The following is a 26,515-nucleotide window of genomic DNA, read 5'->3' on the forward strand; positions in this document are numbered from 1 at the left end:
TATATATATGTGCGTGTGTGGAAACAAAGTGCGCATACACAGAATTCTGTCAGGTAAGATAAACTTTAAAACATTTATTCGGAGAGATGTTGATGTGTAATTGATTTGAATCTGTTATACTTTTGTGAAGATTTAGACTTTTATCAGCATTAGACTTAATTATTAAAGATGACTTTTTTCCCCTTTTAATTGCAGATCTGAACATTAATACCAATGCAATCTACCTCGGTAAATTAGCTGTTCATGGATCCTGTAGTTAGACGTAAAATCCCTGCGTGCGTTCGTTCATTACTCACTGATATTGCACCGAAGGAGGAGAAGCACCTCAGCGACTGGCCTGAAACAGACTCTGAATCAATTACCACCAAAGATGGGATCGCGCACCCCCAAAGAGGGACTTCTGAAGCTCTCCTGACACCTGCTGATGGGACAGAGGGTGGAACTACTGCATCATCAGTCAAACCATGTGGGCTTTGCTTATCCAAACCCTCCGGTTACACTTGCCCGAGGTGTAACGTCCCATATTGCGGCCTGGCTTGTTACAGGAGTCAGAATCACTCTTCATGCTCAGAGGAGTTTTATAAAGAGTCTGTGCTGCAGGAGCTGAAATCCCAAGGTGTCTCAGATGAGGAGGGGAAAAGCAAGATGCAGGAAATTCTGCTCCGGCTCAGACAGAGTGCAGAGAGCGAGGGAGGAATGGAGAATTTATTAAGAAACCTGGGAGAAGATGAAACTAGTGTGACCGAAAAAGACGCACATGCTTTGGAGCTGCTTTCTCGGTTAGCAGAGATTCAATCTAGTGGGGATGAAACAAGTCATGAGGCACAAGAAATACTAGCAGAACTCCGAGATATTGAAGATGGGAGTGATGAAGAGGAAACTGATTTAGCTGAAAAGTTAGCAGGCCTGGATATTGACTCTCTTTCAGAGGATGAACTCTGGTCGTTGTTGTCAGCCCAGGAAAAGGAGAAATTTGAGAGACTGGTGAAAGAAGGTGGCATTGGTGGACTGGTTGTCCTGTGGAGCCCCTGGTGGGAACGGCATGAGAAAGATACTAAAGCACTTATCAAGGAACTTCAGTCTGAGAATGATAAAGAAATGCACAATATGAATGATAAAAAAGACAGAAAAATTAAGAAAGTCAGTAGCAATAAAGTAAAATCGGACAAATCACTAAAAAGCTCAATCCCACCAATAAGTGCCAAAATCCCTCCTCTTCACACACTATCTTCAAACCCATCTCTTCTAGTGCGGTACAACCTGATCAATGCTCTTTATGGATACACCTTCTCGCTGTGTCTCTATAATGGAGACGTCTCAGAGATGTTGCTCGAGTTCTGTCAGGTGGTGCTTGCCATCTCGGAGGGTTTGGGTGGCAGACGGGTCTTCAACTCCGTCTCTGAGGCACTCGACGCTGGAATGAGAGCTGTATCTGCAGGAGGATACTTTGATCGCGAGGACCCTTTAGCTCCACTTCGAGCTGTGGAAGCGGTGGCTCATATTCTGACTGGAGAGAGCAGAGAGGACGCTGTGGGATATTCTCTGTCCGCTCTGTCCCAGCTGCGCACCGCTTTGAGCAAGGCAAAGGCTTCTGTTCCTAAGGAAGATGAGCAGATGAGGCGGATGTATTTTCAAGCTGGAAAGAAGTGCAAGTTTTTTCAGTCTTGGTTGAACGAGAATCCCAAAGTTTTGAGAAGTCTTGCAGGATGTGTGTGGATGGACTATGAGAGAAGGGAGATGGAGAGGATGAGATTAGAAGGAGAGAAGAAATGTTTGGAAAAGGGACGGGAAAAAAGTAAAGGAGCTTTGATAGAAGAAATTGAGTGATTGTATTGTATGCATTTTTAAATAAAAAGTAATCATTTAAAATAAAATAATTTGTATTGCAGGTATTTGTGTCTGAAGAATTAAAACATTTGTTGAGCCTTTAAATGTCATTAATGCTGCAGTCCACACTTATAATAAAAAAAAAAAAATTATTATTTAATAATACAATATATTTTTCATTTTTGAAAAACATCTGAATGAATAGAAAGCAATGTTATGATGCAAATAAAAACAATATATGCCGTATCTTTTGTTATGTCCAGTTCTCTGCACTGATGAGGACACATCCACTTGTTGAACACATCAGTCTATATTAATAAATGTACGGGATTATTCTGTAGGGTGCAGGTATTTGTGTCTGAAGAATTAAAACATTTGTTGAGCGTTTAAATGTCATTAATGCTGCAGTCCACACTTATGATAATTAAAAAAAAAAAATTATTATTTAATAATACAATATATTTTTCATTTTTTAAAAACATCTGAATGAATAGAAAGCAATGTTATGATGCAAATAAAAACAATATATGCCGTATCTTTTGTTATGTCCAGTTCTCTGCACTGATGAGGACACATCCACTTGTTGAACACATCAGTCTATATTAATAAATGTACGGGATTATTCTGTAGGGCACTCGTCTGCAGTACGTGTCCCAGGCCAGTCCGTATTTGGCTCGGCATTGTTTCTCATCTCTGGCCTCTCGGTGGATGAGCAGAATGGTGAAATATATTACATAGAAGTAAGGCAGAATATGCAACATTCCTAAGAAAAAAAGTTGGAATAAACAACTGATTCAATTATACTGCAATTATGATTTGATGACTTTTGATTGGACATTTTTGATTGGCTATTGGGCTAATTTTGTTACCTAGACCTGGCAACCCTGGTCTGTGTAAAAATCATTATCATGCAGGAGTGTTAAAGGAATGATAACTATCATCAGTTCAAATCATTTGCTGATCACTTACCACAAGGCAGGGACCACGCCAGAGCCATGAGAAGGTCCCCCAGGTAGTTTGGATGCCTGACAAACCCCCACCACCCTGAAACCAAGAGACGCGTTCCTGTTGCAGTGGCGATAGTTTCCAGCTCTACAAGTGAAAAGAAAGGATGAGAAAATTCATCATTTATGCTAGTCTGGAAGCCATAATTTGGTCTCCAGTTAGAAATTCACCCTTTTCTTAATTTTAGATCCAGATAAAGTGTTTTAAAACAATGTTCACTAAATACAAACTAAAAGTTGGTAGCATAACAAAAAACACGTGATTACTAACGTGATACACTTTTATGTGTGGGGTCTCTTCTGAACTGATTTTTCTGAGAGTTAGATTTCCGGAAAATGTAATAACCAATTCCTGCAAAAGATTCAAAATAGGAGAGTTAGAAAATGTTATACATTCAGATAGCTGCAAAACAGGTTGTAGATTACCATTTAGAAGAATAATCCCCGCTGCTCCAAGAGTACTAAGTGACTGTGGGTGCACAACCAGAAACATGGCCTGAAGACCATACGTGAAGGGAACCCAGGCCAGGTCACCAAACGCCAACATGAACCCAAATCCATCATGCACAATGTCCATAGTAGTAAGCACAGCCTCCTGCAGACACAAGGAAAATGGTAATGTTGTGTGTATTTGGAACTCAGTCTATATTAATATATGTATGCATATATTTTCCGAATAGACTAGTTTTCTCATACTTCATTCCACAGAGCATCTGTCACATAGAGGAGCTGGAAGCCGTTGACAAGCAGCATGGCAAGAGATGGAGAGCCTCTCAGCTCTACTTCTTTCATTAACATCCCCAGGTTTATTACCACCTGAAAAACAACAATGCAAAAGAGAGAAAGTGGGTAAAAATACTTTGGTGTTTCAGATTAGATATTAGCATATTAGAATGATATCTGAAGCATCATGTGACACTGAAGACTGGAGTAATGATGCTGAAAATTCAGCTTTTTATCACAGGAACAAATTACATTTTAAAATGTAATGTTTAAAATGGTAAATAGAAAATTGCAATAATATTTAACAATATTACGGTTTAAACTTACCAACCCCAAACGTTTTAAACAATAGCATATATATTTACATGTCCATGTAAACATCTGTTGAGACTCTTACCCAGCCTATTAATCCAGGTCTTAGTTCACAGAAATATTTCAAGTCGAAATCTCCAATCCGAGGGTTGAGCTCTCGGCCCATGAAGAAGTCATACAGAGGATTTCCTACAAATCACAATGTAACTGCATTGACAAATACTTCGAAGAGACTTCAAAGTAGAAGCATATCTGGAATATCTGACAATGATCTGTAAATATCAGGACTTCTTATCTCACCCGTGTTTCCTCCAAGTGATAAAGCATGCTGAGGTGCCCAGAAAGAGCGGATATACAGGTACATAGACAGCAGGTAGGACACACCGATGGCACACACAGCCAGAGGCAAAATCAGATCAAACAGATACCCGAGTGGCATTCCCAGCCAAAGACATATTAGCAACAGGACAGCAGTAATGCTCAGGGCATTAAAACCTAAGAAATAAAGATGTAAAAATCAGGTCACAATCATATCTACAAAGATAAACATATACACTACCTTTCAAAAGGTTTAGAAAGGTTTTAGTTTAATATTAAGCAGCACAACTGTTTTCAACATTGATAATGACAAGAAATGTTTCTTGAGCACCAAATCAGCATATTAGAATGATTTCTGAAGGATCATGTGACACTGAAGACTGGAGTAATGATGCTGAAAATTCATCTTTGTCATAAGAGGAATAAATTACATTTTAAAATTTATTCAAATAGAAAACAGTTAATTTAAATTGTAATAATATTTCACAGTATTACTGTTTTTACTGTATTTTTGATCAAATAAATGTGGACTTAGTAAAAATAAGAAACTTTCTTCAAAATCTTACTAGCTCTAAACTTTTTAACGGTAGTGTACATGTATTTATATTTTCTCCTGATAATTTAAGATTATTAATATTTAAATTAAGCAATCAAGCTTATTATTTTTCTTTAGAACTTTACTAATATACATTATTTATGTTTTTTTACTTAACCTTTACATTTTTTTGTAAAAATGCAGTCTTGAATTATGAAACTATGCTAAACTTAATGAACTGAAAGAAATGAAGCACTGTCCAGATATAAGGAGAAACTAGAGTTTACTGACAAATGGAATTTGAACTCTACTTTGTATATAATAGGTGGTTTGTAAAACCAAGGACAAGAGGTCAAAGGTTACCATGTCAACTAAGACTATCCTGTTTAATTTGTGTCAAAGACATTAAAAATGTATTATTAGCATTATTTGTATAACATTACAAACAGGTAGACAGCATGTATTACCATTAATGGCATATTTCAGTCTGGATCCATCTCTGAGGACTAATCCTTCAGAAACCTGTTAACAAATAAATCAGTTAAATATCTGACATACTCGCTTCAGAAAATAAACTAATTTGTCTTTCAAAGAAACGTATGATACACTATCTCACCTTCCCCATGGGCAGTAGATAGAGAAAACTCTGCAGGGTGATCCAACCTACAATCAGAACTGCGGCCAAAGGGTCCCATAAGTGTGCTGCGGGGGGTAAAGGAGGAGGCCACTGCAGGACACTGGCTGCTGGAGACCGACACACACTCAGCAGGTACAGAACCGTCAGAGGCAGGAACACAGGGATGCAGGTGGCACCTGGACAGGTGAGGTGGACAAATGAACTCATATGGCACAGAAGCCACATATAGCCACACAGTGAATAAATCACTACACATACACAAACATAAGCATATATACAAAAAAAATAAAAATAGTAGCTCACCAAGAGCACCTCCAAATTCCCTTTCAGCTGAATGTGTTGCTTTGTGCTTGTTAGGCTTCATTTTGCCTGTTTGAGACAAAGATGAGGCCTTAGCATGTTTGGCAAAACAAATATAGTATACAAGAATAGTGTATTATTTAAATGTCAGTGCGTTTGTTAAATGCAGTAGTTTACGTCATGATTATTTTCAGACTTCATCGAATCAACCAAATAACCCTGTAGTAACATTAATATATACATAAAATATATATAGCGTATTTTTCTCTTACCTCTGTTTCCCACAAACTTACTGTTATATTGTATGGAAACCGCTCATCATCATCACTGTAGATGTCTGAGTAAGTGAAGCCTGCGATCAGAACACGCTGTTTGCCTTTGCGCCATCTGACCAATCAGCGCGTACCGCTGCTATCAGAAGCGTGGGGAGAGACAACCAGGGAACCAATCAGAATCAAAGACGAGCGGATGAAACCGCCCCCGATGCCTTCCTGACCAATGGCGAAAGCGTCTGTTCTGGCTCCATATTACAGTGCATTCAATAACAACAGAGGCAAGGATGCGGATTTTTCCTCCCAAGAAACTGGGACGCAAGTTTTTCTTTATGTACATTACGTTTATTAAATATACACTATCCAGTTAATGCAGATTGAACAGCTTTCAGAAATCAACAATAAAAGACAATTTTCAAACATGCCGATTTGGTTTTTATAGACAGAACATCTTACCTATAATATACAGTGATTAGTTATTAAATAAATGGGTTATCGTTTCGTTCATTGTATGTTGTGTTCATTTTGGGACTTTGACAAGAGACAATAATATTTCAGCTTTTAGCAGCCAATGTCCACACACTCATAGCCTTTGAATAAATGAAGGTTAAAAAAAACTTTGTGATCTCAATCCAGCTATAATAGGGTTCAATCTGAGTTCACTGACCTTTTATTAATTGTTCAAGTGACTTCACTGAAATTTATACTCCATCAGTTACATAAAATAACGGTAAATATAAGTATTAGTATTGTCCAACAGTTGAGTTCAGTTATGTGCAAACTTGTTTGCCTATTTAAGGAAAAACACCCACTCTACCCCCTCTCACAGATGACCTCAATGACACTTTGCTCCATTGGAGACGGGTCCAGGCAACGATGGGCGGCACTACCCACAATCTCATCCAGCAGGAAGTGCACTAGGTTCTCATCAGACACAAACCGCCACAGGTACATCTGCAAGTAGTGGCAGTCCACCTGGATTTGCTGCAGTCCGTATCTGCCAAACGTACGGAGACGGACACATTCGAGGAATGTCTTCAGACTTATCTTAATGATGCCAGTTAGCACAGAGACCTAGGATAAGACAGAAAACTGGTCATACAGACTGAAAAAAATTATTATAACATACATACATACATATACATACAGTCATGGCCAAAAGTTTTGGCAGTGACATACATTTTGTGTTTTGCAAAGTTTGCTGCTTAAGCTGTTGTGGTGTTCATTCACATTGTTTCTAGATTATTGTGTAGAGTGATCAGATGCATTTTGAATAATTGCTAAAAGCTTCATTGACCAAAAAAGTAACTTTTCACAAAAAAACAAATTTCACTGTTTTTTGATCCTGACACAAAATGACCAGCTAACATTAATTGACTAATCATATCAGCAGCACATGTGAAAGTGTGAATGAGTACTAGTGAGGTTAATCACTATCATAGTAATTAGATCGTAAGAGCAGACTGATCGCTATAGAAAGAGGGAAGAAGCGCTTCCAATCATTGTGTACTTGTTAGCAATGGTTACCTCCAAAGAAACATGTGCATCCATCATCACTTTGCATCAAAACGGCCTCACATGCGAGGAAATTGCTACAAAGAATATTGCACCTGAAAGAACCATTTACCGGATCATCAAGAACTTCAAGGAGAGAGGACCGACTGCAGTGAAGTCATTAAGAGCTAATAAGGCAAGAATGGATCGCCAACAGTCAGGATTTAGCCCAGAAGCTAATAGCAGCATGCCAGAGCAAATTGCAGAGGTTATTAAGAACAAGGGTCAACACTGTAAATATTGACTCATTATATTTTTTTGCCAATAAAAGCCTTTAAAACTTATGATATGCTTATCATTGTTTTTCAGTATACCATAGAAACGTGGAAAATCTACAAATACTGAAGCAGCAAACTTCGCAAAACAAAATTTATGTCACTGCCAAAACTTTTGGCCATGACTGTATGTATATATATATAACATTAAAATTTGCATTGGTCAGTTAGTTAAATGACAGAAACAATAGTTAACAAAATTTAGTTTTCTACCTTGTTGAACTCCACTGGGCTAAAGATATCGATCCTCTCAGAAAATAACTTGTTAATGTTACTGAGCAAGCTTGTGTCCATTGGAGCACTGGAACAAAAAACATAAACAATTATAAACAATATCCTCTGTGCGACTATGTATATTCCATTACACCTTTACAGAACTAAGGCATGTGATCAACTAAAGAAAAAAAAAAAAAGAAGGAAAACATAATACAACAGTAATAATAATGCTAATAATAAATAATCTAATTATTATTTTTGTATTAAAGTATTTAATAATAATAATAATAATAATAATATGAAGTACAATATTATAGTAATTATTTGTTTTCAAATGTAAAACTATAGCCAGGGCCGGCCCAAGCCTTTATGGGGCCCTAGCAGAATTGTATTTGGGGGCCCCTCGGTGCCGCCAATATGACTGGTTATTGTCAAACCTTGATTATTCACACACTATAAATCTAACACAACCATTATCAGTTTTGTTTGTTGTAGCTGTGTTGCTTACATCATACCTTTGTCTGCCTGGCATGTTTTTTCCCTTCTGTGATTTTTAATTGTAACAGTTGCAAACTTACAAGAGTGGTCAAGTGTTCATTTGCACTTTAACATTCAAAGTCTTAAAGGGGTCATATAATGCTTTTTTAAAGATAATTATTTGGTGTATTTGGTGTAACAGAATATGTTGACATGCTTTAATGTTCAAAAAACACATTATTTTTCAAATACTGTACATTAATCGAAGTTGTACTTTTATTACAAGTCATACTTTTCTATAATAATAATCTCTTAATCTATATCTAGCTAATTGAGGCATAATGATATTGGAATATAATAGCAAAGACCCCAAAAGGTAGGCTAAGGTAAATAATGTTAAGCTGTTATCAGTTTATGAAACAGAAGCTTATTTTTATTACATAAATATATACCCAGGAAAGTTAATTTTACACAGAAGACAAAAACTTTAATCTAAAACTAAGTAAAATGTTATATTATATATTAAGATGTCAAGGCTATTTGCTGATGTTTTGATGTTCAAACATGAGCTTCCCTAAAACAAAAAAGATACCCTACCTAGACTATGCATACTAATTAACTGGGGGGGTTGGGATGGTCTGATCTGGTCAGGGGTGCGTTTCCCACCCCAAGTTCTGTCGTTACCAATAGAGTTCAATGGAAATAAAGACAATAGTTAGCTAACGATGCTTTTGAGAAACGCACCCCTGATTTGTGCCACAAAACCCCCATGTTGAATTTGTCCCCCCTCCACCCCCAAAACGCGATCGATTTTAACCCTTCGACGCGCTACGCTTTGGCTGGCGCTGAGCCAGAGAAAGACGAGCTCAGAAAAAAGAAGAAGAAAGGAAAACGTGCTCAGTGCTTTTCATATTTCATAACTGTTCAGTGTTTTCAACCGAGTAAAGTTTATTTTAGGTTTCAGACATTTAAATACACTTCAATTAAGTAAAAAATACATTTAGTTTGTTAAATACACACTGATTTCTATGGAAAGCGGCAATAATAATCCTTTCAATTAATGGACGATGTGTTTTATTCCTATCAAATACACATTGTGTAGGTTACTATAAAGTTTACTCTGTTTTTCTCCCAGCTAACTGGCCACTTACTTTCATGTATTTCAGGAGAAATAGGTGAATTTACGTGATGTTAATCCGACAGATCCACACGGCAGCGTCCAGCGCATATTATCAACGGTTATTATTGTGCCTGCATGACACGTCGCTATGGAAATAATAAAATGATATGTATAGATTATTTAATTATTTAATATTGCGCTTTCGTATAATTACCATTGTCATAATATATCACGAATTAAAAAAGAAAAATAATAAAATAAAATAAACTGTCATGTAGGCTACTCTTGGGGGCCCTCAGCAGCCGCTTAGTTCGCTTATGCCTTGGGCCGGCTCTGACTATAGCTTACATTTTGCCTGAAAATGCAGGGAGGCTCTAAAAAAAATCTCTGTTTAAAATAGATTTACAAATTACTCTCAATATGGGAAAATTTTTTGGTGCAGGTTGCTTTTTCAAATGCCCATCATAAAAAAATTCTGATTAGTCAGTAAAATTAGTGAAGTGATTGTGCACCTAGGAGTGTAGCTTGGTGCATAGCGGATCTGCGGTCTTGAGCTGCTGTACACAGAGAAGGTGCGTTTGCTGGAGTCACTGCTGTGGGCTTTCCTTACTCCTTCCTCATAAAGCAGTCCCACCTAGTAAGCACATATGCAGGCAAAATTGGCTTATACAAATGGTTAAGAATTGATATGCATCTTTTTTCATGGATTCAAATGGTCTGTTACATATCTAGAATCTTTTTTGTAAATAAAATATGAAACAAATGTTTGGTGCTGCAACACCTGTACATCAATAGAGGTGGTATCTTCCACCACCCTCTTCATAACAGCCCGGACATTTCTAGGTTCAATGGTGTTCACCCAGTCTCTCGTTTCCACGCTCTTCCTCAGCATTTGACTGATGATTAATCCCTGAACCTGGATCAAAACAAAACTTGCTTAACAAATGTTGTCCAACAGCAATCCTAGCCCGAAATAAAAGACTGTACAGCTGAACTTAGTTTTCACTTAGTTACCTTCACATAGTGGTTCAATAATTTCTGAGCAGCTTCTCTGGCCTCTGCACAAAGTGCTGTAACAGGAGTGACTGGAGTGTGGTGCTGTTTAGAGAATAAAGGTCAATATGAATAGTGTATTTAGAGAGTTTATTTCAACAGAATATAATGCATATGGAATACCTGTACAAGAAACTGTTCATCTGTGAGCGTGAGGATGTAGGAGATGGTGGAGGTCTCATAGTCCAGACAGAGACGAGAGAGCAACAGAAGGAGAGCAGGAGGCGTGGATCCTCCTCTGTCACCTGCACTCTCACAGTACTGACGAGACGATTGGCAAATGAACTTAATAAAGCTCACCACCAGGCCCTCACGCACACCCTGACTGCAAAACTCACCCTGAGAGAAACATATGAGAGGTCTTAGAAAAGCGACAAAACATGGGAACATTCTTGGTCATTTTAAACCAAAACATTTTTATGATTTTTTTTTTTTTTACTGGAATAGTATGAAACTTGGGGACTTTTGTGAACACCAAAAAAACATGGACATGGTTAGAAAAACGGTCCTAAAAAATAGTATAGTAAATGTCACCATAGTAAATGACTAAGAAATACGGAAAATATGAAAATACAGAGCGGTCCTAAAAAATAGTAACATCACCATAGTAAATGAATAAGAAATACAGAAAATGTGAAAATACAGAGCCATCTACAAATCAGCCACAAGTCTTTGATAATGTCTAAATATATATCCAAATGCAAAACGTAATGGTAGTTAAGTCTGAAAATACTCTTATAAGCAACTAGGTAATACACTGCACACTCATTCTCTCTCTCTCTCTCTCTCTATATATATATACAGTGTTGGGGGTAACGCATTACAAGTAACGCGAGTTACGTAATCAGATTACTTTTTTCAAGTAACTACTGTATATGTAAATACACACATAAACACACACACACACACACATTTTTATATTATATAATATATATATATATATATATATATATATAGGGGTTTACAGGCATCAAGTGATTACACCATAATACACATCTTATTTTCTTTATTTCTTCAACCAGATTGCACCAACTTGTCTTTCATGCATTGGATTTTTAAATACCTTTGCTCTATTTTTAACTTAAACTGTTAATTTTCTTCTAATTTTGGAATTGTTTTAAATTAAATTAGATTTATTTTAATCTATAGATGAAAATTGTCTAGTATCATAAAAATTCTCCTTAAAGCTGCAGTCCGTAAGGTTTGCATCTTTGTCGCCATCTCTGTTTGAAAACCTGGAATTGCAGTTACTTGCGGAATTATCTTCCTTGCGTGGGTTGTACTCTGGCGCGGCTCCAGCGCAGATGAATCTAATGTTTTGAGGAGTATGTGTGGCAGTCAGTCACCACACCGGTGTGAATCCTATACTTAGTAATCACATATTCTAGCCTACGTCACCCAAATAAGAATTTATTAGAAAACATTATTATAAGCTAACTGTTGTGAATCGGGCTAAAGTAAGGCGATAGTTTTGAACACTGGCTGGTTATGTACTTGCTCAAATATTGATTTTGGATAATTTTTAACCAAAAAAAAGTGTTTTAATCACCGAGGATCACAAGTGTGACCCCTAAGCGAGGAAAACCAGAGGGTTACTGTAAATAGAAGGTCCTATACTAAAATGTCCTATACTTGGTACTTTTATATACATAACTTAGATAAATACACTTTATTCTTTACCTTGAAATAGGGCTTGTTTGAGAATGTGATGTCCTTTGCTGTGAAGAGATGCACTGATGCTAATACAGACTTTAACTGATTCAGAATAAAGTTTGATAAGGATGTCAGCAGTTCTGGCAGACTGGGTGTGGCATCTTTACTAGTAGCCCCGCCTCCTGATGCACTAGTTCCTCCCACTGATAGACGAGGTGCAGCCAAAGCCTGTCTTACATCAGTAAGGCTGTCATGGTAGAAGGTTTGTAAGGCAGACAGGTACTGTTTGATTCTCTCTCTTGCTGCCCGCACCACTATCTCCGTTCCTTGGCTGGGCACTGCCGACCCCGGAAGTAGTTTGGATATTGCCTGTAATCTGCGATGGAAGCGATCCAGGGCTCTCACTAACAGAGAGTTATCACCCACTCCCTTCTCTTCTTGTATCCTCCTCTCCACTAGAGAGAAGTATCTAGCAGCCAGAGTGTCCACAAACACATGTAGCTTGCCATTAGCCATCTCTGGGATTTTCTTTGAAGCTAATTCACCCTCCTGTGGGCGGTTGATAAACAATTCTTGATAGGAGGCAATGACTAAACAGAGATTGCTGACAAACTCATTACACCCTCGATCTATGAACTCAAGAATGTCTGTTCCGGCAGAAGGAGAGAGGAACGGATTGGTCGTAGAAGAACTAGAAGGAGATACAGGATTTGATCCAGGATTTGTTTTTTGAACCAAGCCTCCGGTATCAGTAACCGGAGAGTCTTTAAGCTCCGCCTCCAGTCCCTGGAGATCTGCCGCCAACCTAGACTGGGCATGGCTGAGGAATTTGTCACAGAGCTCTTCCGCTGGCTCGTCTAACTGCAGAAGAAGCTCAACACATTCAGAAAGGTCTTTAGCACTCGAACCTCCATCCCTGCAAGCAAATATGAATTAACAAAGTACATGACATTAGATTTTATGGAAGGCATTTTGACTCAAGTCAATGATTTTTATAGAGTTAGTTCACCCAAAAATGAAAATTCTGTCATTAGTTACTCACCCTCATGTCATTCCAAACCCGTGAGACCTTCATTCATCTTCAGAACACAAATTAAGATGTTTTTGATGAAATCCAAGATTTCTGACCCTGCATAGATAGCAATGCAATTGACATGTTTAAGGCCCAGAAAGGTAGTTAATGACATCGTTAAAATAGTCCAATTGACATTAGTGGTTCAAACTTAATTTTATGAAGCTACCAGAATTATTTTTGTGTGCAAAAAGTATTCTTGTAGCTTCATAAAATTAAGGTTGAACCTCTGATGTCACATGGACTATTTTAACAATGTCCTTACTACCTTTCTGGGCCTTTAACGTGGTAGTTGTATTGCTGTCTATGGAGGATCTGAAAGCCCTCGGATTTCATTAAAAATTTCTTAATTTTGCGTTCTGAAGATGAACGAAGGTCTTACGGGTTTGGAACGACATGAGGGTGAGTAACTAATGACAGAATTTTCATTTTTGGGTGAACTATACCAAACACAAATTCAAAAGTTCAGATGCTCTTCACTAAATTCTACTAGATGAAACAGTTATTGTATTTTATTTTAACTAATACAAATATATGCCTTGACATCCCAGAAAGCACAGACCTGAATTTCTGCCGCAGCTGTTGAGCGAGCTGCTCCATAATGACATGGCAGTCATCTTGGATGCCCCTGAAAGATGGCATATGACTATACTGCTGCAGTACACAGCGTGCCCTCCGGTGGGCACTCACTGCCTGGGCATAGGCCTGCAGCTCCAGACACTTATTGAGCCTTGCTGGCAGCTCAAACAGGAACTGGAGCTTACGTAGGAGAGTGTGAACACCTATACAGAAGATGAAAGATTCATGGCTTATGTGGAGGCAGAAATCAATTTCACCTTGAAATCATAATGGTTGTTATACTACCAATACAAGCCTTGGTCATGGATCATTTATTATTGTGATCCATTTATATCACATTAATATTCATACCTGATAGTTTAGTGATCTGTGCATGCTGGTCCTGCAATGTCCCACTAATGTGGGCACTAAACTCTGTGATAGCAGCCATGTTCGCAGACAAACAGTCCATTTCATCTTCCATCTTCTTGAAATCATTCTTCATTTTTCTGATTGTGTCTGTGGAGAGACAAATAAAATTAAATAAAAGCCATACACTGCAAAATAAATGAGAATAAAAATAGTCAATTATGAGTTCATGGTGACTTCAATAGTAAAATCTGAACAACTTTCATCTGTTCACTAACCTGTAGCGGAGATGAACTTATTGTAGTTTTCATAAACCAGGGTTTGCATGTCACTGTCCAGAGATCTGATCTGTTTCACCGTGCAGCTCTCATGATCCATCAGCTCACCCAGAGAACACTCCTTCCTCAACTGAAACACAAACAAGACATTTCAAAGACAAACCACAGTACATTTTAGCCTTCTAGCAAAAAAATACAGTCACATACGTGTATTTATGGGAGAATAATTTATATGTGGCATAAAACGCTGAATAAAACCACAGAGTGACAGCTTACTCGTTGCCACACTGCTAACAGATGTGTACACTCCTATATAACAATAAACACCTACTCTTTGTCATTATTCATCACACTACCTTATTTAAATAAACCTCTGGGTCGAAATGCGGTCCGTTGATATCACACGGATCCAGAGACTCGGCTTGTTCTACGACTTTTCCTTCCTCATTCAGGCCGTAGTAGAGCTGCAGCATACTGTGAACCCGCCGCCGCCCGGTCGGGTCCGAATCCGGTGGGGTTGTAGCTGAACTCATTTCTACCACAGTTCAACTATAGCCTAATGTCAGAGCGAGAAGGACTTTATCTCATGAATGAATGACAGATATCAACAAAACATCTGTTGCAAGAGCTCTGGTTGTAGAACCTGCCAACTCAGTTTGTTGATGGGGCTGCTACTCTGATCCAAAATGGCGTTACTGTAGACAGTATTTCAAAATAAAGGTCCGGGCGTGAGTTGTACTGTATGTACATAGTGATAAAATATAATTTGTGTATAATAACGAAAATGTAAATAATGTAAATGTTAAAATCTTAAAAAATAATGAATGCTTGTCACTGCTTCCATGCATGAAATTATACACAATATTTAGTTTGTTACATTTATTTCGTTCCTTCTTTTTCTCCTCAAGATGTAATTCTATTACACATCAAAGATCTTATTACAGGCATAGTTCGTTTAAATAAAACATTAATAAAAAATCCATTATACAGAAAATTATTTACTGATAGGTATGCCAGAAGTTAGTACAAAGCCGGAATAAAAAGGTTTAATGTTGCATATAAACGGTTTTAGTTCATTTTACAGTCACAACATTTTGGTAGTGAAATTTGTGTATAAAACCTCATAAACAACAAAAGGTAGTGGAGATACAATTTCGAGAGACAGATGACAGCAAAACTCTAGTAACAGATTAAATGTAAATGTAAAAAAGGCACTTTAAATTAGTATTGACAGATTCAATATGTCTTTAACACAGATGTGACTATCTACAGCACAGTTAGTAGGTACATATGTGTGTGTGACAGACGTTCAGCCTGAAATATAAACATTGGATTAGCTTTAGAGTGGAAAATATAATATGGTACAGAGTCTGGGAATAAGCCTTTTAGGATTAACATCTTGACAACAAGCGTTTTGCATAAATACAGAAATGCAGTGGGTGTACTGATCGTTTTGCACCATTCAGCTGGCCGTTTTCCTTTCACAGTTCAGCTTGTGATGCCAAAGTTCTCATTTTCCACACTTTTAAATGTGATCGAGTGTAAGCAGGTAAAGAAACATTCACATAAAACATGCACACCACAAAATCAATTCAAGACAACAGATGTCATGCATTGATAAATACAGAATTGTGTCTGGTAACTGATGACCTGTTAATGTAGGGCTTGACATTAAGATTTGACAGGTACTGTAACGTTTAAGAACAATTAAGTCATTTGTAAAAAAAAGCAGTGCATTGACATTAATTACCAAAACAGGAGGTATAATGAACAAATTCATTCATTTAATAATTCTTCACAATTCAGACCATCAGTAAAGTTCCCAAATTGTTTGGTAATGATGCCACAGGGTGAATAACTGGACATTCAGAATCAGAGGTTATGATTAAATAACCTCCTTTGACATTTTTCTTTTAACTGTCCTGGACAGTTGTTAATGTCGGGCCCTATTACTATTATTTTTGTAAAAAAATCATATACATTTCCTATAGTTAGGTACATTCAAGCTCTAAAAGACTGGAAACACAGTACAACGCTTAGGGTTTCATACATTGTAAAAGCATCGCTAAATAGAAATAGCAGACATACATCACCTATTGATCATCAAGCACCTACACAACTGGTGATTCAATGTATTAAATAAAGTTCTCTCTGCTTTACAAATGCAGATTATGCTCACATATGACCTGGATTGTTTTCAGCAGTGCATTACATGCACACCATCAGAAAGATATGATTCTCCAGAGCAACAAGGTAGTGGGACCACTACTACAGTCAACTGCACTCAATGTGTCGAGTCATGATTTACCTTTGGTCACCACTGAACACAAAAAAAAATCTTGTTACAAATAAGAAGTCTGCATATGCAAACAAGCCCTGTAGTAAACAAGACAGCAAAAACAATACACACATTCAGCAGACAAGTAGCACAGAATGTCATAATCTCAGTCTATGCTGTCTTTGCAATGCTTTGCCACAGACAGCAGCCCTGGTTTTGCATATAGGAGCGGTTGTCCTATACTAGAGGCAATGACTGTTTGCTTTGGTGCATCAGGTCTAGTTTAAGCAGTATTAGTGACATGGATTAAAGTGCTGGACTACTGTACTCTTGATTTACAGCCACTGGGATGTAGTTTGGTTTGATGTTTGCATAGTAGAAACTACATTCAGAACAGTGACCTAAACAGAGCTTTCGGATCGTGTCTCATAGTCTTGAACTTGCACCAAAATATCTTTAATTTAGTTTAACAGAACAGCATTATTGAAGCAAATTTCACATTCGTTTTTAACGGCCAACAGAGAAAGCTTTAACTTTAACCTGTGACATAACGCACAAATTATCTATAAATACTGGTTTAGCTCTTCAGTCTGTGATCTTGGTCCGATCGGTCCATTCAGATGGTTTTGCACTGTGTCTCTGAGGATCTAAATAGACAGATGTAGTTTTGGTCACTGGGCAGAAGAGGGCAGTGTTGAAGCCGGGGCTCACCCTTGCTCCAAATTTTCAGTCACCTGAACCTCCGAGTAAGTGGGAGGCTGAGCCTGTCGCGTGAAGAAAGAAGCAGCTCTTTTGGGCTTCAGACGTTTAATCTCTTTGCCTGAAACAATGGAGGTAAATTAAAATGAGCTTTGTCCCAGTTTATTATTTCTTCACTGCAGACGATAAAAGTTAATGGGCAGAACAAATGAAAACCAGGTGCGTCCATCTCACCAATGCAATTTTAGTCTCTTACCGTCATCAACGTAGCTGATGGTGTTGAGTGAATGGACTCGGCTACAGACCACGCTGCTCTGTCTGCGCAGTTTCCCTTGCCGTCGCTCTCGGGTTTTCCCATTGGTTTCCCGACCCGTAGGTTCTTGGGAAGGTGTGGCCTCACCGTCAGTACCAGCACCTGCTGACTCGCCAACAGAGCGCAACTCCACACAAAACTCAATAAGACCACTCATTAGTTCCGCCTAGAGGACAAAACAAAGTACTTATGTAATACAACTATAATACAAGTATATATATATGTTATACAGAAGTACATCATAAAAATGTATACATAATGTTCTAAATTTGGGGTCAGTAATCAAAATTAGTCCAAAAATATCGGCCGATATTTGGAATTTTTTTTAAATATCGGCATCGGCCGATAAGTTTTCCTGTTTGGCCGATGCGTTCGAGGCGGGACTTTTATTTTGACTGCGCCGAGAACGGCAGCGCTGGGCACACAGTGCTCACATTCTCCCTCTTGTTCGCTGTTGTCCTTAACAGTTCTGTCTAAATACAGATAGAAGTTTTGTCTAATAATCAGATAGAACGGTTAAACAAAGGAATTAAAATGTATACAAAAAGTCTTATAATGACTGCTTTTATATTATTAGTAATAGAAAGGCAAACATTATAATACTTTCTTGTTTGCCATCAGCATTCAGCAAATACGCATTTATATCATTTAAACAAATCTTTGAATGTCTAATAAACATCTAATTTCAAAAACCTTGCAAACTTAGTCGGATCCAGTTGGGAGATCTTGTGAAGTGTGCATTTGTATCCAGCATGATCGCGTGTTCTCTGCGTGACGGTCGATCCGTGCGAATTGAATGCGGACAGGAGGAGAGTTCAGCTTCACTGGAGACGCGCGATCGACAAACTTTAAACTCGTGATTTTAAATTATGCTGCGCTTTATGCATAAGTATGTTTATTTAACATTTATTTTTTAATCAATTTTCAAATGATTTCAAATTTCTTAAATATTAATTAAAATACATAAAATTATATCGGCCATCCTGCTTTCCAAGATATCGGCATCGGCATCGGCTGTCAAAAAACCAATATCGGTCGACCACTAATCAAAATATATAGTAAAAATAGAAATATTGTGAAAAATTATTACAACTTAAAATAACTTTTCTATATAAATGTAATTTATTCCATTACTGTAGTCTTCAGAGTCACATGATCCTTCAGAAATCATTCTAATATGCTGATTCGCTGCTCAAGAAACATTTCTTCTTATTAAACATTTCTCAAGAAACGCATCTTACTGAAAACAGTTATTCTGCTATTTAAAAAAAAAAATGTTGTGTGGAAACTGATACTTCTTTTTTTTTTTCAGGATTCCTTGATGAATAAAAAGATGAACAGCATTTATTTGAAACGTGTGTTACATTATAGATGTCTTTAGGTCTATTTTGTCCAATTGAATGTATCCTTGAATTAAAATATTAATTTGTTTGATAAAGAAATATATTTATGAAACAATTCATCTGATAATATTAAAATGCAAAAATTATAATTTTATTTGCATTTACTTATTTTATTGCTACAATACTTGCTTACACTGTCAAACATAAAAACATTAGTCATTATGTGCTCACCTGTTTTGAATAAATCTTTAATAACTTGTTGACAGGCATGCCAGCCTCCTCCCCATCAAACTCCAGCCAGAGTATATGTGAGTCTCCCTCTGTCTCTGGATAGCTGTGATCCCAGGAAAGCTCACTGAACTTGAGACCCAGGAGGACGTGCTTCTCTTTCACATCCATGACATACACTCCTTCCAGACTGATGCCCACACTCACAGCCTTACGGCCACCTCTGTGAAGGAGACCCTGGGCTGGCTTGTCTGTCTCACCCATGAAAAAAGCACATCTGAAAAAAAAAAAAATACACATACGTAAGGCTCAGACACTTCATGTTTGAACAGCTCTCCACTTGCAATGATCATACCCGTAGTAAGGCAGGGTGTGGCAGCTCCTGAGGTACTGGTGCAGCAGAGCAATGGGCTCCAGACTGGAGCCATTGGCAGCAGAGGAGCAGACTGAACGATACTCCTTTATAAGATTTTGCTCCATCTCTGCATTCCTCCCACCTCTCCCCCTCAGTGTGGACAGAAAACCTCCTCCTCCTAATGCAGCGTGGGCCGGTAGGAATGATGACAGCTTCTTCTCTCTGAAATAACATTCCAGGTAGAAATAGAAAGTAATTACAGCAAATTAGTTCATAACAAATTACACCGTAATAGTCAGCTAAATAATTCTAGGACGGAATGATGAAAACATATTAATTAAATTCTAAAAGTTACATTTAAATTAGTATTTTTTAAATAAAAACAACTCAAAATACAATACTTACACATGCCTCTGTTACACATGTACTTAGTATAGTAACAACAGTAACTTGTTTCCTTATCTAGTTGTCTAATAAATCTGGCATTGTGTATTACAATGCAATTTCATAAGTTGCTATGGATAAAAGCATCTGCTAAATACAAAAACATAAACATAAATGCAGTAAATTATGCATAATTTCAAGCAAATAACCATAAACCAAACCTTGAATATACATGTCAAAATAGAGTGAAACCAAACATTGAAAATAAAAAAAATGGACAAAAAGGGAAGTGAAACCTCAACTTTACATTAAAGGGACAGTTCACCCAAAAATGAAAATTCTGTCATTAATTGCTCACCCTCATGTTGTTCCAAACCCGTAAGACCTTCGTTCATCTTCGGAACACAAGTTAAGATATTTTTGATTAAATCTGAGAGCTTTCTGACCCTTCATAGACATACTCATTTTTGGGTGAACTAACCCTTTAACCATTTAATCACTGATGTAGGAGCAGAGAAGGGCACCTGATTGCCACTGTTAGAGCCTGGTCATCAAGTCCAGTCCCCAGCTCAATGGCACAGGACAAAGCTCCCAATGTCAGCCAGTGTTCTGGGTCACAGGGGTAACGACCCTCTAAGATATTCATCTTGGCCTCATCATAAAGTAGCCTCAACACTCCTTCATCTTCAATCTGACATTACAAAATAAAGATGTTACACAACACAAATTCACGTCATGGAATCACAAAACAAATTTTGAAATGAACTTATTTAATATATCAATACTTCAAATTCTGTTAATAAATTTAAAAAAAAATTAAAACAATCAGCTTTGCCATAACTGAAGCAGAAATACTATAAATACCATAGGCTACATGGGTCTTTGAGTCAAAAGCCTGGTGCACACTGTATGTCTGAGGTAAACATGAGGAATTGTAAAAGATTATGCATGTCTGTATGATTGATATGTAACATAAATCTGTTTTGGAAGCTTTATGCTATGATCGCTCTTAAGAATAAGCGGTCCATGACCTCCACTGGCCAGCCTAATAACTCTAGACACAAACGCTCAATCAAGTCCAAAGTCTTTGATAAGATGTACAGTACAGCATTGCACAGTCTGACATGCAAGGCATTTGACATTGTACATGTGGCTTTGGCTTTTGCGCAATATCTCTCTGGGGTCATATTGCATAATCTGACAAGCAAACATCTTAGTAGACAAAGAAAAACTTAAAGTGTGCACTGGGCTTAAAGGGATATTTCACCCAAATGTTTCATCATATACTCAGCCTCATGTGGTTCCAAACCTGACTTACCTTCTTCAGTAAAATAAAAAATAAGATTTTTGGAAATGAATGAATAAATATAATGAAAGTCACTGGGGTCCAAAACTGTATTGGACCCTATTAACTCATTATATGGACAAAAAAAACACTAAAACATTCTTCAAAATATCTTCTTTTGTTGTGCTGCTGAAAGAACTGTATTGGGCCCCACTGACCTCCAAAAAGAAATAAGTCATAAGTATATAAGTTTGGAAATACATGAGGGTGAGTAAATAAGAGAATCTTCATTTTTCCATAAACATTCCCTATAAAACACTAAATAAACACACCTGAAGTTCTTTTGACCTGGGATAAAAAACATTTCTTTTGTACAGAAGACATGGCTCATCTGCAAAATACAAAGAAGTGTTTTTGTTAAACACCTAAAATTTCAAGTAAAGTGAAATGTGCAAAAGCAAACACACAAGCATACCTTGAGAAATGTCTTCTGGGGGGGCCTCGGTAAAGCGGTACAGCAGGTCCTGCCACTGACGACACAGCTTGTAGGGCAAATGTTTTGGCTTCAACTGCAGGTCTGTTCAAACATATCACAACAAAATTTGACTAAAGGTGAGAAAACAATAAGAAGGACTCCATAAAAAAATACGATGATCAAACACTAGGGCGGACTTCATCTGTTAATCAATAAAACTATATGTCTAACTAAAGGTTGGAACAGAACACACAACTTTTGACCAGAATTTTGCCCTGATTTTCAGTCTGGATGAGCTGATAGTAGTAGCCGAACTCAACTTTACATTAAAGGGACAGTTCACCCAAAAATGAAAATTCTGTCATTAATTGCTCACCCTCATGTTGTTCCAAACCCGTAAGACCTTCGTTCATCTTCGGAACACAAGTTAAGATATTTTTGATTAAATCTGAGAGCTTTCTGACCCTTCATAGACATACTCATTTTTGGGTGAACTAACCCTTTAACCATTTAATCACTGATGTAGGAGCAGAGAAGGGCACCTGATTGCCACTGTTAGAGCCTGGTCATCAAGTCCAGTCCCCAGCTCAATGGCACAGGACAAAGCTCCCAATGTCAGCCAGTGTTCTGGGTCACAGGGGTAACGACCCTCTAAGATATTCATCTTGGCCTCATCATAAAGTAGCCTCAACACTCCTTCATCTTCAATCTGACATTACAAAATAAAGATGTTACACAACACAAATTCACGTCATGGAATCACAAAACAAATTTTGAAATGAACTTATTTAATATATCAATACTTCAAATTCTGTTAATAAATTTAAAAAAAAATTAAAACAATCAGCTTTGCCATAACTGAAGCAGAAATACTATAAATACCATAGGCTACATGGGTCTTTGAGTCAAAAGCCTGGTGCACACTGTATGTCTGAGGTAAACATGAGGAATTGTAAAAGATTATGCATGTCTGTATGATTGATATGTAACATAAATCTGTTTTGGAAGCTTTATGCTATGATCGCTCTTAAGAATAAGCGGTCCATGACCTCCACTGGCCAGCCTAATAACTCTAGACACAAACGCTCAATCAAGTCCAAAGTCTTTGATAAGATGTACAGTACAGCATTGCACAGTCTGACATGCAAGGCATTTGACATTGTACATGTGGCTTTGGCTTTTGCGCAATATCTCTCTGGGGTCATATTGCATAATCTGACAAGCAAACATCTTAGTAGACAAAGAAAAACTTAAAGTGTGCACTGGGCTTAAAGGGATATTTCACCCAAATGTTTCATCATATACTCAGCCTCATGTGGTTCCAAACCTGACTTACCTTCTTCAGTAAAATAAAAAATAAGATTTTTGGAAATGAATGAATAAATATAATGAAAGTCACTGGGGTCCAAAACTGTATTGGACCCTATTAACTCATTATATGGACAAAAAAAACACTAAAACATTCTTCAAAATATCTTCTTTTGTTGTGCTGCTGAAAGAACTGTATTGGGCCCCACTGACCTCCAAAAAGAAATAAGTCATAAGTATATAAGTTTGGAAATACATGAGGGTGAGTAAATAAGAGAATCTTCATTTTTCCATAAACATTCCCTATAAAACACTAAATAAACACACCTGAAGTTCTTTTGACCTGGGATAAAAAACATTTCTTTTGTACAGAAGACATGGCTCATCTGCAAAATACAAAGAAGTGTTTTTGTTAAACACCTAAAATTTCAAGTAAAGTGAAATGTGCAAAAGCAAACACACAAGCATACCTTGAGAAATGTCTTCTGGGGGGGCCTCGGTAAAGCGGTACAGCAGGTCCTGCCACTGACGACACAGCTTGTAGGGCAAATGTTTTGGCTTCAACTGCAGGTCTGTTCAAACATATCACAACAAAATTTGACTAAAGGTGAGAAAACAATAAGAAGGACTCCATAAAAAAATACGATGATCAAACACTAGGGCGGACTTCATCTGTTAATCAATAAAACTATATGTCTAACTAAAGGTTGGAACAGAACACAATTTTTACTCAGAATTTTGCCCTAATTTTTTAGTATGGATGAGTCGACACTAGTAACCGAAAGTCGGTGCCAGTCTGCAGATTTTGGGCAGACAGAGTTGACAGATAACACAGAGGTTTTTAAAAAAAAAATGCATATTGCTTTCTTTTGTCATGTTTTTCTCTGTATCCATTACAAAGTTGGCAAGTGTATAATGCCTAGTGTTTTCAAATCTGTACCAATTCAAAATTCTAAAAGTCATGTAGTGTATTCCAGACATTAAAAAGTAAATGTTTTAAAAGACATCAAATAATCCACAAATGCCAGCGGGTGACTTTAACGCCCTGAGCACTTCCTGATGTCCCCTCCCAACACTTCACTTGCAAATCAGCCAAAGACACTGTAAATGCCATCATTGTGCTTGCCCTTCTTCATAACCTAAATACGAAAAGGTCATAGATTCTGTATCAGTCTGACATCTGACCAGAGCACAAAAGAACAATCATTACCAAGCAAAGGAGAGCAGAACCAGAAAGCGAACAAATCTACGGCAGAATTGGGAATGTTGAGGGCTTCTCGGACATTGCGGCCGAGCTCCTGCGCACTCATACAGCTGAGACCCTCCAAAGTCAAGTGAACTGCACTGTTGCTCGCCAAGTACACCAACAAATCCTGAGCTGGAGAAACACAAGAGGGACAAATGATCATGTCAGGTCAAGCATGATCAGATCAGGACCTCCAGTCTGGTTACATCAGATCAAGAGAGGAAACGTTAAGGAACAGAGAACTAACCTCTGGTGACTGAAGAAGCCACACTTCCTCGCTGGGAATGAGAGTGCTCTGATGGCTCAGGGGGGAAGTCGTCATCATCTCCCTCCATCTAATCCAGAAACAAACACAACTTCTGAGTAGGAAACACAAGGCATTTTTATTGCTATTTGTTATTGGTATATTCCGTACAAACTAAGCATAAAAAGAAGAAAAAGTCACTCAATTTGATAGTAGTTTTCATAGCAAAATTATCAGTCATAAGCATAAACAAGTTTAAAAAAAACACTGAAGGCTAACGCAGCAACTTTTAAGTTCCTGAATCACTGTATGTTTTACAGTTTCTTTTCGCTATTTATACCGTAAATCTCACCTTGTTTACTACACTTGGTTAAAATACGGTAATACTATCAAAAAAGACAGCTGACGAAAATACTAAGAAAAAAGACAGTTGACGTCCCTATTCTAACCGGCTAACGTTAGCCAAGTTAGCTACTCCAGTAACAGGCAGGACACCAAACAACACACAGCAACATACCGAGACACTGTCCTTCGTTTCAGAAGCTTCTTTCTTGATGAAAACAGGCAGAAAAAGCAGTAGTATTTGGGAGCGATTGAGTTAAGTTACATAAAAGCTGAGAGTATGACGGCAGCAGCAGTGCAGCTGGATAATGATCTCAAAACAGCGCCCACCAGTGAAATCTGCAACCACTGGGAAGACGCTTCATGAACGCAAAAGCGCCGCACTATCAACTCGCCAAAAGAGGGCGCGCCACAGCCCAAAGTATAGTTTTTGCAGTTGACTAGGCAATTTAGTAAATGTATCCTCAAAAACACTTAAATAAACTTGAATGTTTTACAGTAGCAATGCATTTGCTTTTGATAAATATAAAAAAATTCTAACCAAATAAAATAAAAACCAAAAACCTTTACACATAAAACATGTGGATATGGTCATTCATTCATGTATGACTTATATGTTGAGTAAAACAACAATTTTATCTCCGCGATTAGGGTTAAACCGATGAATTCAGAAATATGTGGCACATTTCTCGAATGGCGCAGCCGCCGTAACAATGTTGGCATAATTGGGCTGCCGGAGTCGTCCTTCTGCGTTATGTTCACAGCTCCTATTTGACGTCCTGAAAAAGGATGTTTTGTTTTCTCCACCGGAGATTGACCGGGCTCATAGGGCTCTCATCGGAAAACCCGCGACCGGAGAAAAGCCGCGCGCTGCACCGCTAAAGAGCTTGCCATCCGCGAGGCTCGAGTAGAGACTGTTAAAAAAAAACCGCTAAAAGAGGCAAGCTGATGTTTCAAGGTAGCCCGATCGCCATATACAGGGCTCTCGATTTTTCTCAAAAGTTTGGAGATGGTCCTCACAGAACACAAGATCCAGGGGGCGTGGTTGGATCCAGATCCAACTCCTCCCACCTTACATATACCCGTCTCCACCCCCTGATCCCTAAACCTACCCATCTCCACCCTCTAGATGTGGATCCAACCACGCCCCCTGGATCTTGTGTTCTGCAGTGAGGGGCTACTGAAAGTTTGGAGTGAGATTATAGGTGCGTTCGACTTCATGCGGCGCCGCGCAAACCGATCGGCGGCTGACTTGAAGCAGTGCATGCCGGTTAGAAATTTTGTCCGACTTGAACCGGCGCCGACGCACGTCACTGTCACGTGTGGCATCAAAGTACCGCGATAACGTTTCGAGAGCAGTCGGCTGACTCAGCTGGCGCAGCTTTTTCAGAGCGACTGCAGGAGCGTTGATGACGACACAGCCATTTCACGATTGGCCAGATTCACCGCATGACAACTATCA

At 38.1% G+C, this 26,515-nt stretch overlaps 4 protein-coding genes across 6 annotated transcripts; 1 reads left to right on the top strand and 3 right to left on the bottom strand.

Annotated features, from left to right (window-relative positions):
* Position 1: 1 nt before the first annotated feature.
* Positions 2–1,952, top strand: LOC107720610 (zinc finger HIT domain-containing protein 2-like). Its single transcript, XM_016528337.1, has 2 exons — positions 2–53; positions 196–1,952. The coding sequence occupies exon 2, from the start codon at positions 244–246 to the stop codon at positions 1,825–1,827; it is 1,584 nt and encodes a 527-aa protein (XP_016383823.1). The 5' UTR covers positions 2–53; positions 196–243; the 3' UTR covers positions 1,828–1,952.
* A 348-nt stretch (positions 1,953–2,300) lies between these two features.
* Positions 2,301–6,221, bottom strand: LOC107720613 (delta(14)-sterol reductase-like). 3 transcript variants are annotated; one of them, XM_016528341.1, is made up of 11 exons: positions 5,950–6,221; positions 5,660–5,725; positions 5,336–5,532; positions 5,187–5,241; positions 4,167–4,361; positions 3,952–4,055; positions 3,528–3,647; positions 3,258–3,426; positions 3,103–3,183; positions 2,797–2,919; positions 2,301–2,590 (listed from the first exon to the last, which is right to left on the bottom strand). In XM_016528341.1, the coding sequence occupies exons 2-11, from the start codon at positions 5,718–5,720 to the stop codon at positions 2,430–2,432; spliced, it is 1,266 nt and encodes a 421-aa protein (XP_016383827.1). In that variant the 5' UTR covers positions 5,721–5,725; positions 5,950–6,221; the 3' UTR covers positions 2,301–2,429. The 3 variants fall into 3 exon arrangements, with proteins under 3 accessions (XP_016383827.1, XP_016383826.1, XP_016383825.1); XM_016528340.1 differs by having other exon boundaries at positions 5,929–6,221; XM_016528339.1 differs by having other exon boundaries at positions 5,660–5,731; positions 5,937–6,220.
* Positions 6,222–6,278: 57 nt separating this feature from the next.
* On the bottom strand, positions 6,279–15,240 carry LOC107720611 (vacuolar protein sorting-associated protein 51 homolog). Its single transcript, XM_016528338.1, has 12 exons — positions 15,197–15,240; positions 14,910–15,109; positions 14,554–14,683; positions 14,279–14,425; positions 13,911–14,130; positions 12,304–13,192; positions 10,747–10,962; positions 10,585–10,668; positions 10,352–10,486; positions 10,083–10,204; positions 7,971–8,058; positions 6,279–7,002 (listed from the first exon to the last, which is right to left on the bottom strand). The coding sequence occupies exons 2-12, from the start codon at positions 15,084–15,086 to the stop codon at positions 6,742–6,744; spliced, it is 2,469 nt and encodes an 822-aa protein (XP_016383824.1). The 5' UTR covers positions 15,087–15,109; positions 15,197–15,240; the 3' UTR covers positions 6,279–6,741.
* Positions 15,241–16,317: 1,077 nt separating this feature from the next.
* LOC107720614 (putative FERM domain-containing protein FRMD8P1) lies at positions 16,318–25,393 on the bottom strand. Its single transcript, XM_016528343.1, has 10 exons — positions 25,229–25,393; positions 24,715–24,802; positions 24,432–24,599; positions 23,692–23,793; positions 23,549–23,607; positions 22,456–22,622; positions 19,770–19,991; positions 19,418–19,691; positions 17,787–18,009; positions 16,318–17,651 (listed from the first exon to the last, which is right to left on the bottom strand). Exons 2-10 carry the CDS (start codon positions 24,800–24,802, stop codon positions 17,539–17,541), a joined length of 1,416 nt encoding a protein of 471 aa, XP_016383829.1. The 5' UTR covers positions 25,229–25,393; the 3' UTR covers positions 16,318–17,538.
* Between the last annotated feature and the right edge of the window lie 1,122 nt (positions 25,394–26,515).

This window comes from Sinocyclocheilus rhinocerous, unplaced genomic scaffold (assembly GCF_001515625.1).
Source record: "Sinocyclocheilus rhinocerous isolate Xijiao unplaced genomic scaffold, SAMN03320098_v1.1 scaffold603, whole genome shotgun sequence".
In the NCBI taxonomy this organism is placed as follows: domain Eukaryota; kingdom Metazoa; phylum Chordata; class Actinopteri; order Cypriniformes; family Cyprinidae; genus Sinocyclocheilus; species Sinocyclocheilus rhinocerous.

What these genes read in the sequence shown, in the direction of transcription:
- LOC107720610 (XM_016528337.1), top strand. Translation starts at nt 244, where the DNA reads ATGGATCCTGTAGTTAGACGTAAAATCCCTGCGTGCGTTCGTTCATTA.
- LOC107720613 (XM_016528341.1), bottom strand. Translation starts at nt 5,720, where the DNA reads ATGAAGCCTAACAAGCACAAAGCAACACATTCAGCTGAAAGGGAATTT. An exon ending in GGAATTTGGAGGTGCTCTTG is followed by an intron (nt 5,533 to 5,659) that starts GTGAGCTACTAT and finishes TCACCTGTCCAG; the next exon opens with GTGCCACCTGCATCCCTGTG. An exon ending in GGGGATTATTCTTCTAAATG is followed by an intron (nt 3,184 to 3,257) that starts GTAATCTACAAC and finishes AATCTTTTGCAG; the next exon opens with GAATTGGTTATTACATTTTC.
- LOC107720611 (XM_016528338.1), bottom strand. Translation starts at nt 15,086, where the DNA reads ATGAGTTCAGCTACAACCCCACCGGATTCGGACCCGACCGGGCGGCGG. An exon ending in ATGAACAGTTTCTTGTACAG is followed by an intron (nt 10,669 to 10,746) that starts GTATTCCATATG and finishes TTCTCTAAACAG; the next exon opens with CACCACACTCCAGTCACTCC. An exon ending in CCACCTCTATTGATGTACAG is followed by an intron (nt 10,205 to 10,351) that starts GTGTTGCAGCAC and finishes TGTGCTTACTAG; the next exon opens with GTGGGACTGCTTTATGAGGA.
- LOC107720614 (XM_016528343.1), bottom strand. Translation starts at nt 24,802, where the DNA reads ATGGAGGGAGATGATGACGACTTCCCCCCTGAGCCATCAGAGCACTCT. An exon ending in CCCAGAAGACATTTCTCAAG is followed by an intron (nt 23,608 to 23,691) that starts GTATGCTTGTGT and finishes TGTATTTTGCAG; the next exon opens with ATGAGCCATGTCTTCTGTAC. An exon ending in CCAGGTCAAAAGAACTTCAG is followed by an intron (nt 22,623 to 23,548) that starts GTGTGTTTATTT and finishes TTGTAATGTCAG; the next exon opens with ATTGAAGATGAAGGAGTGTT.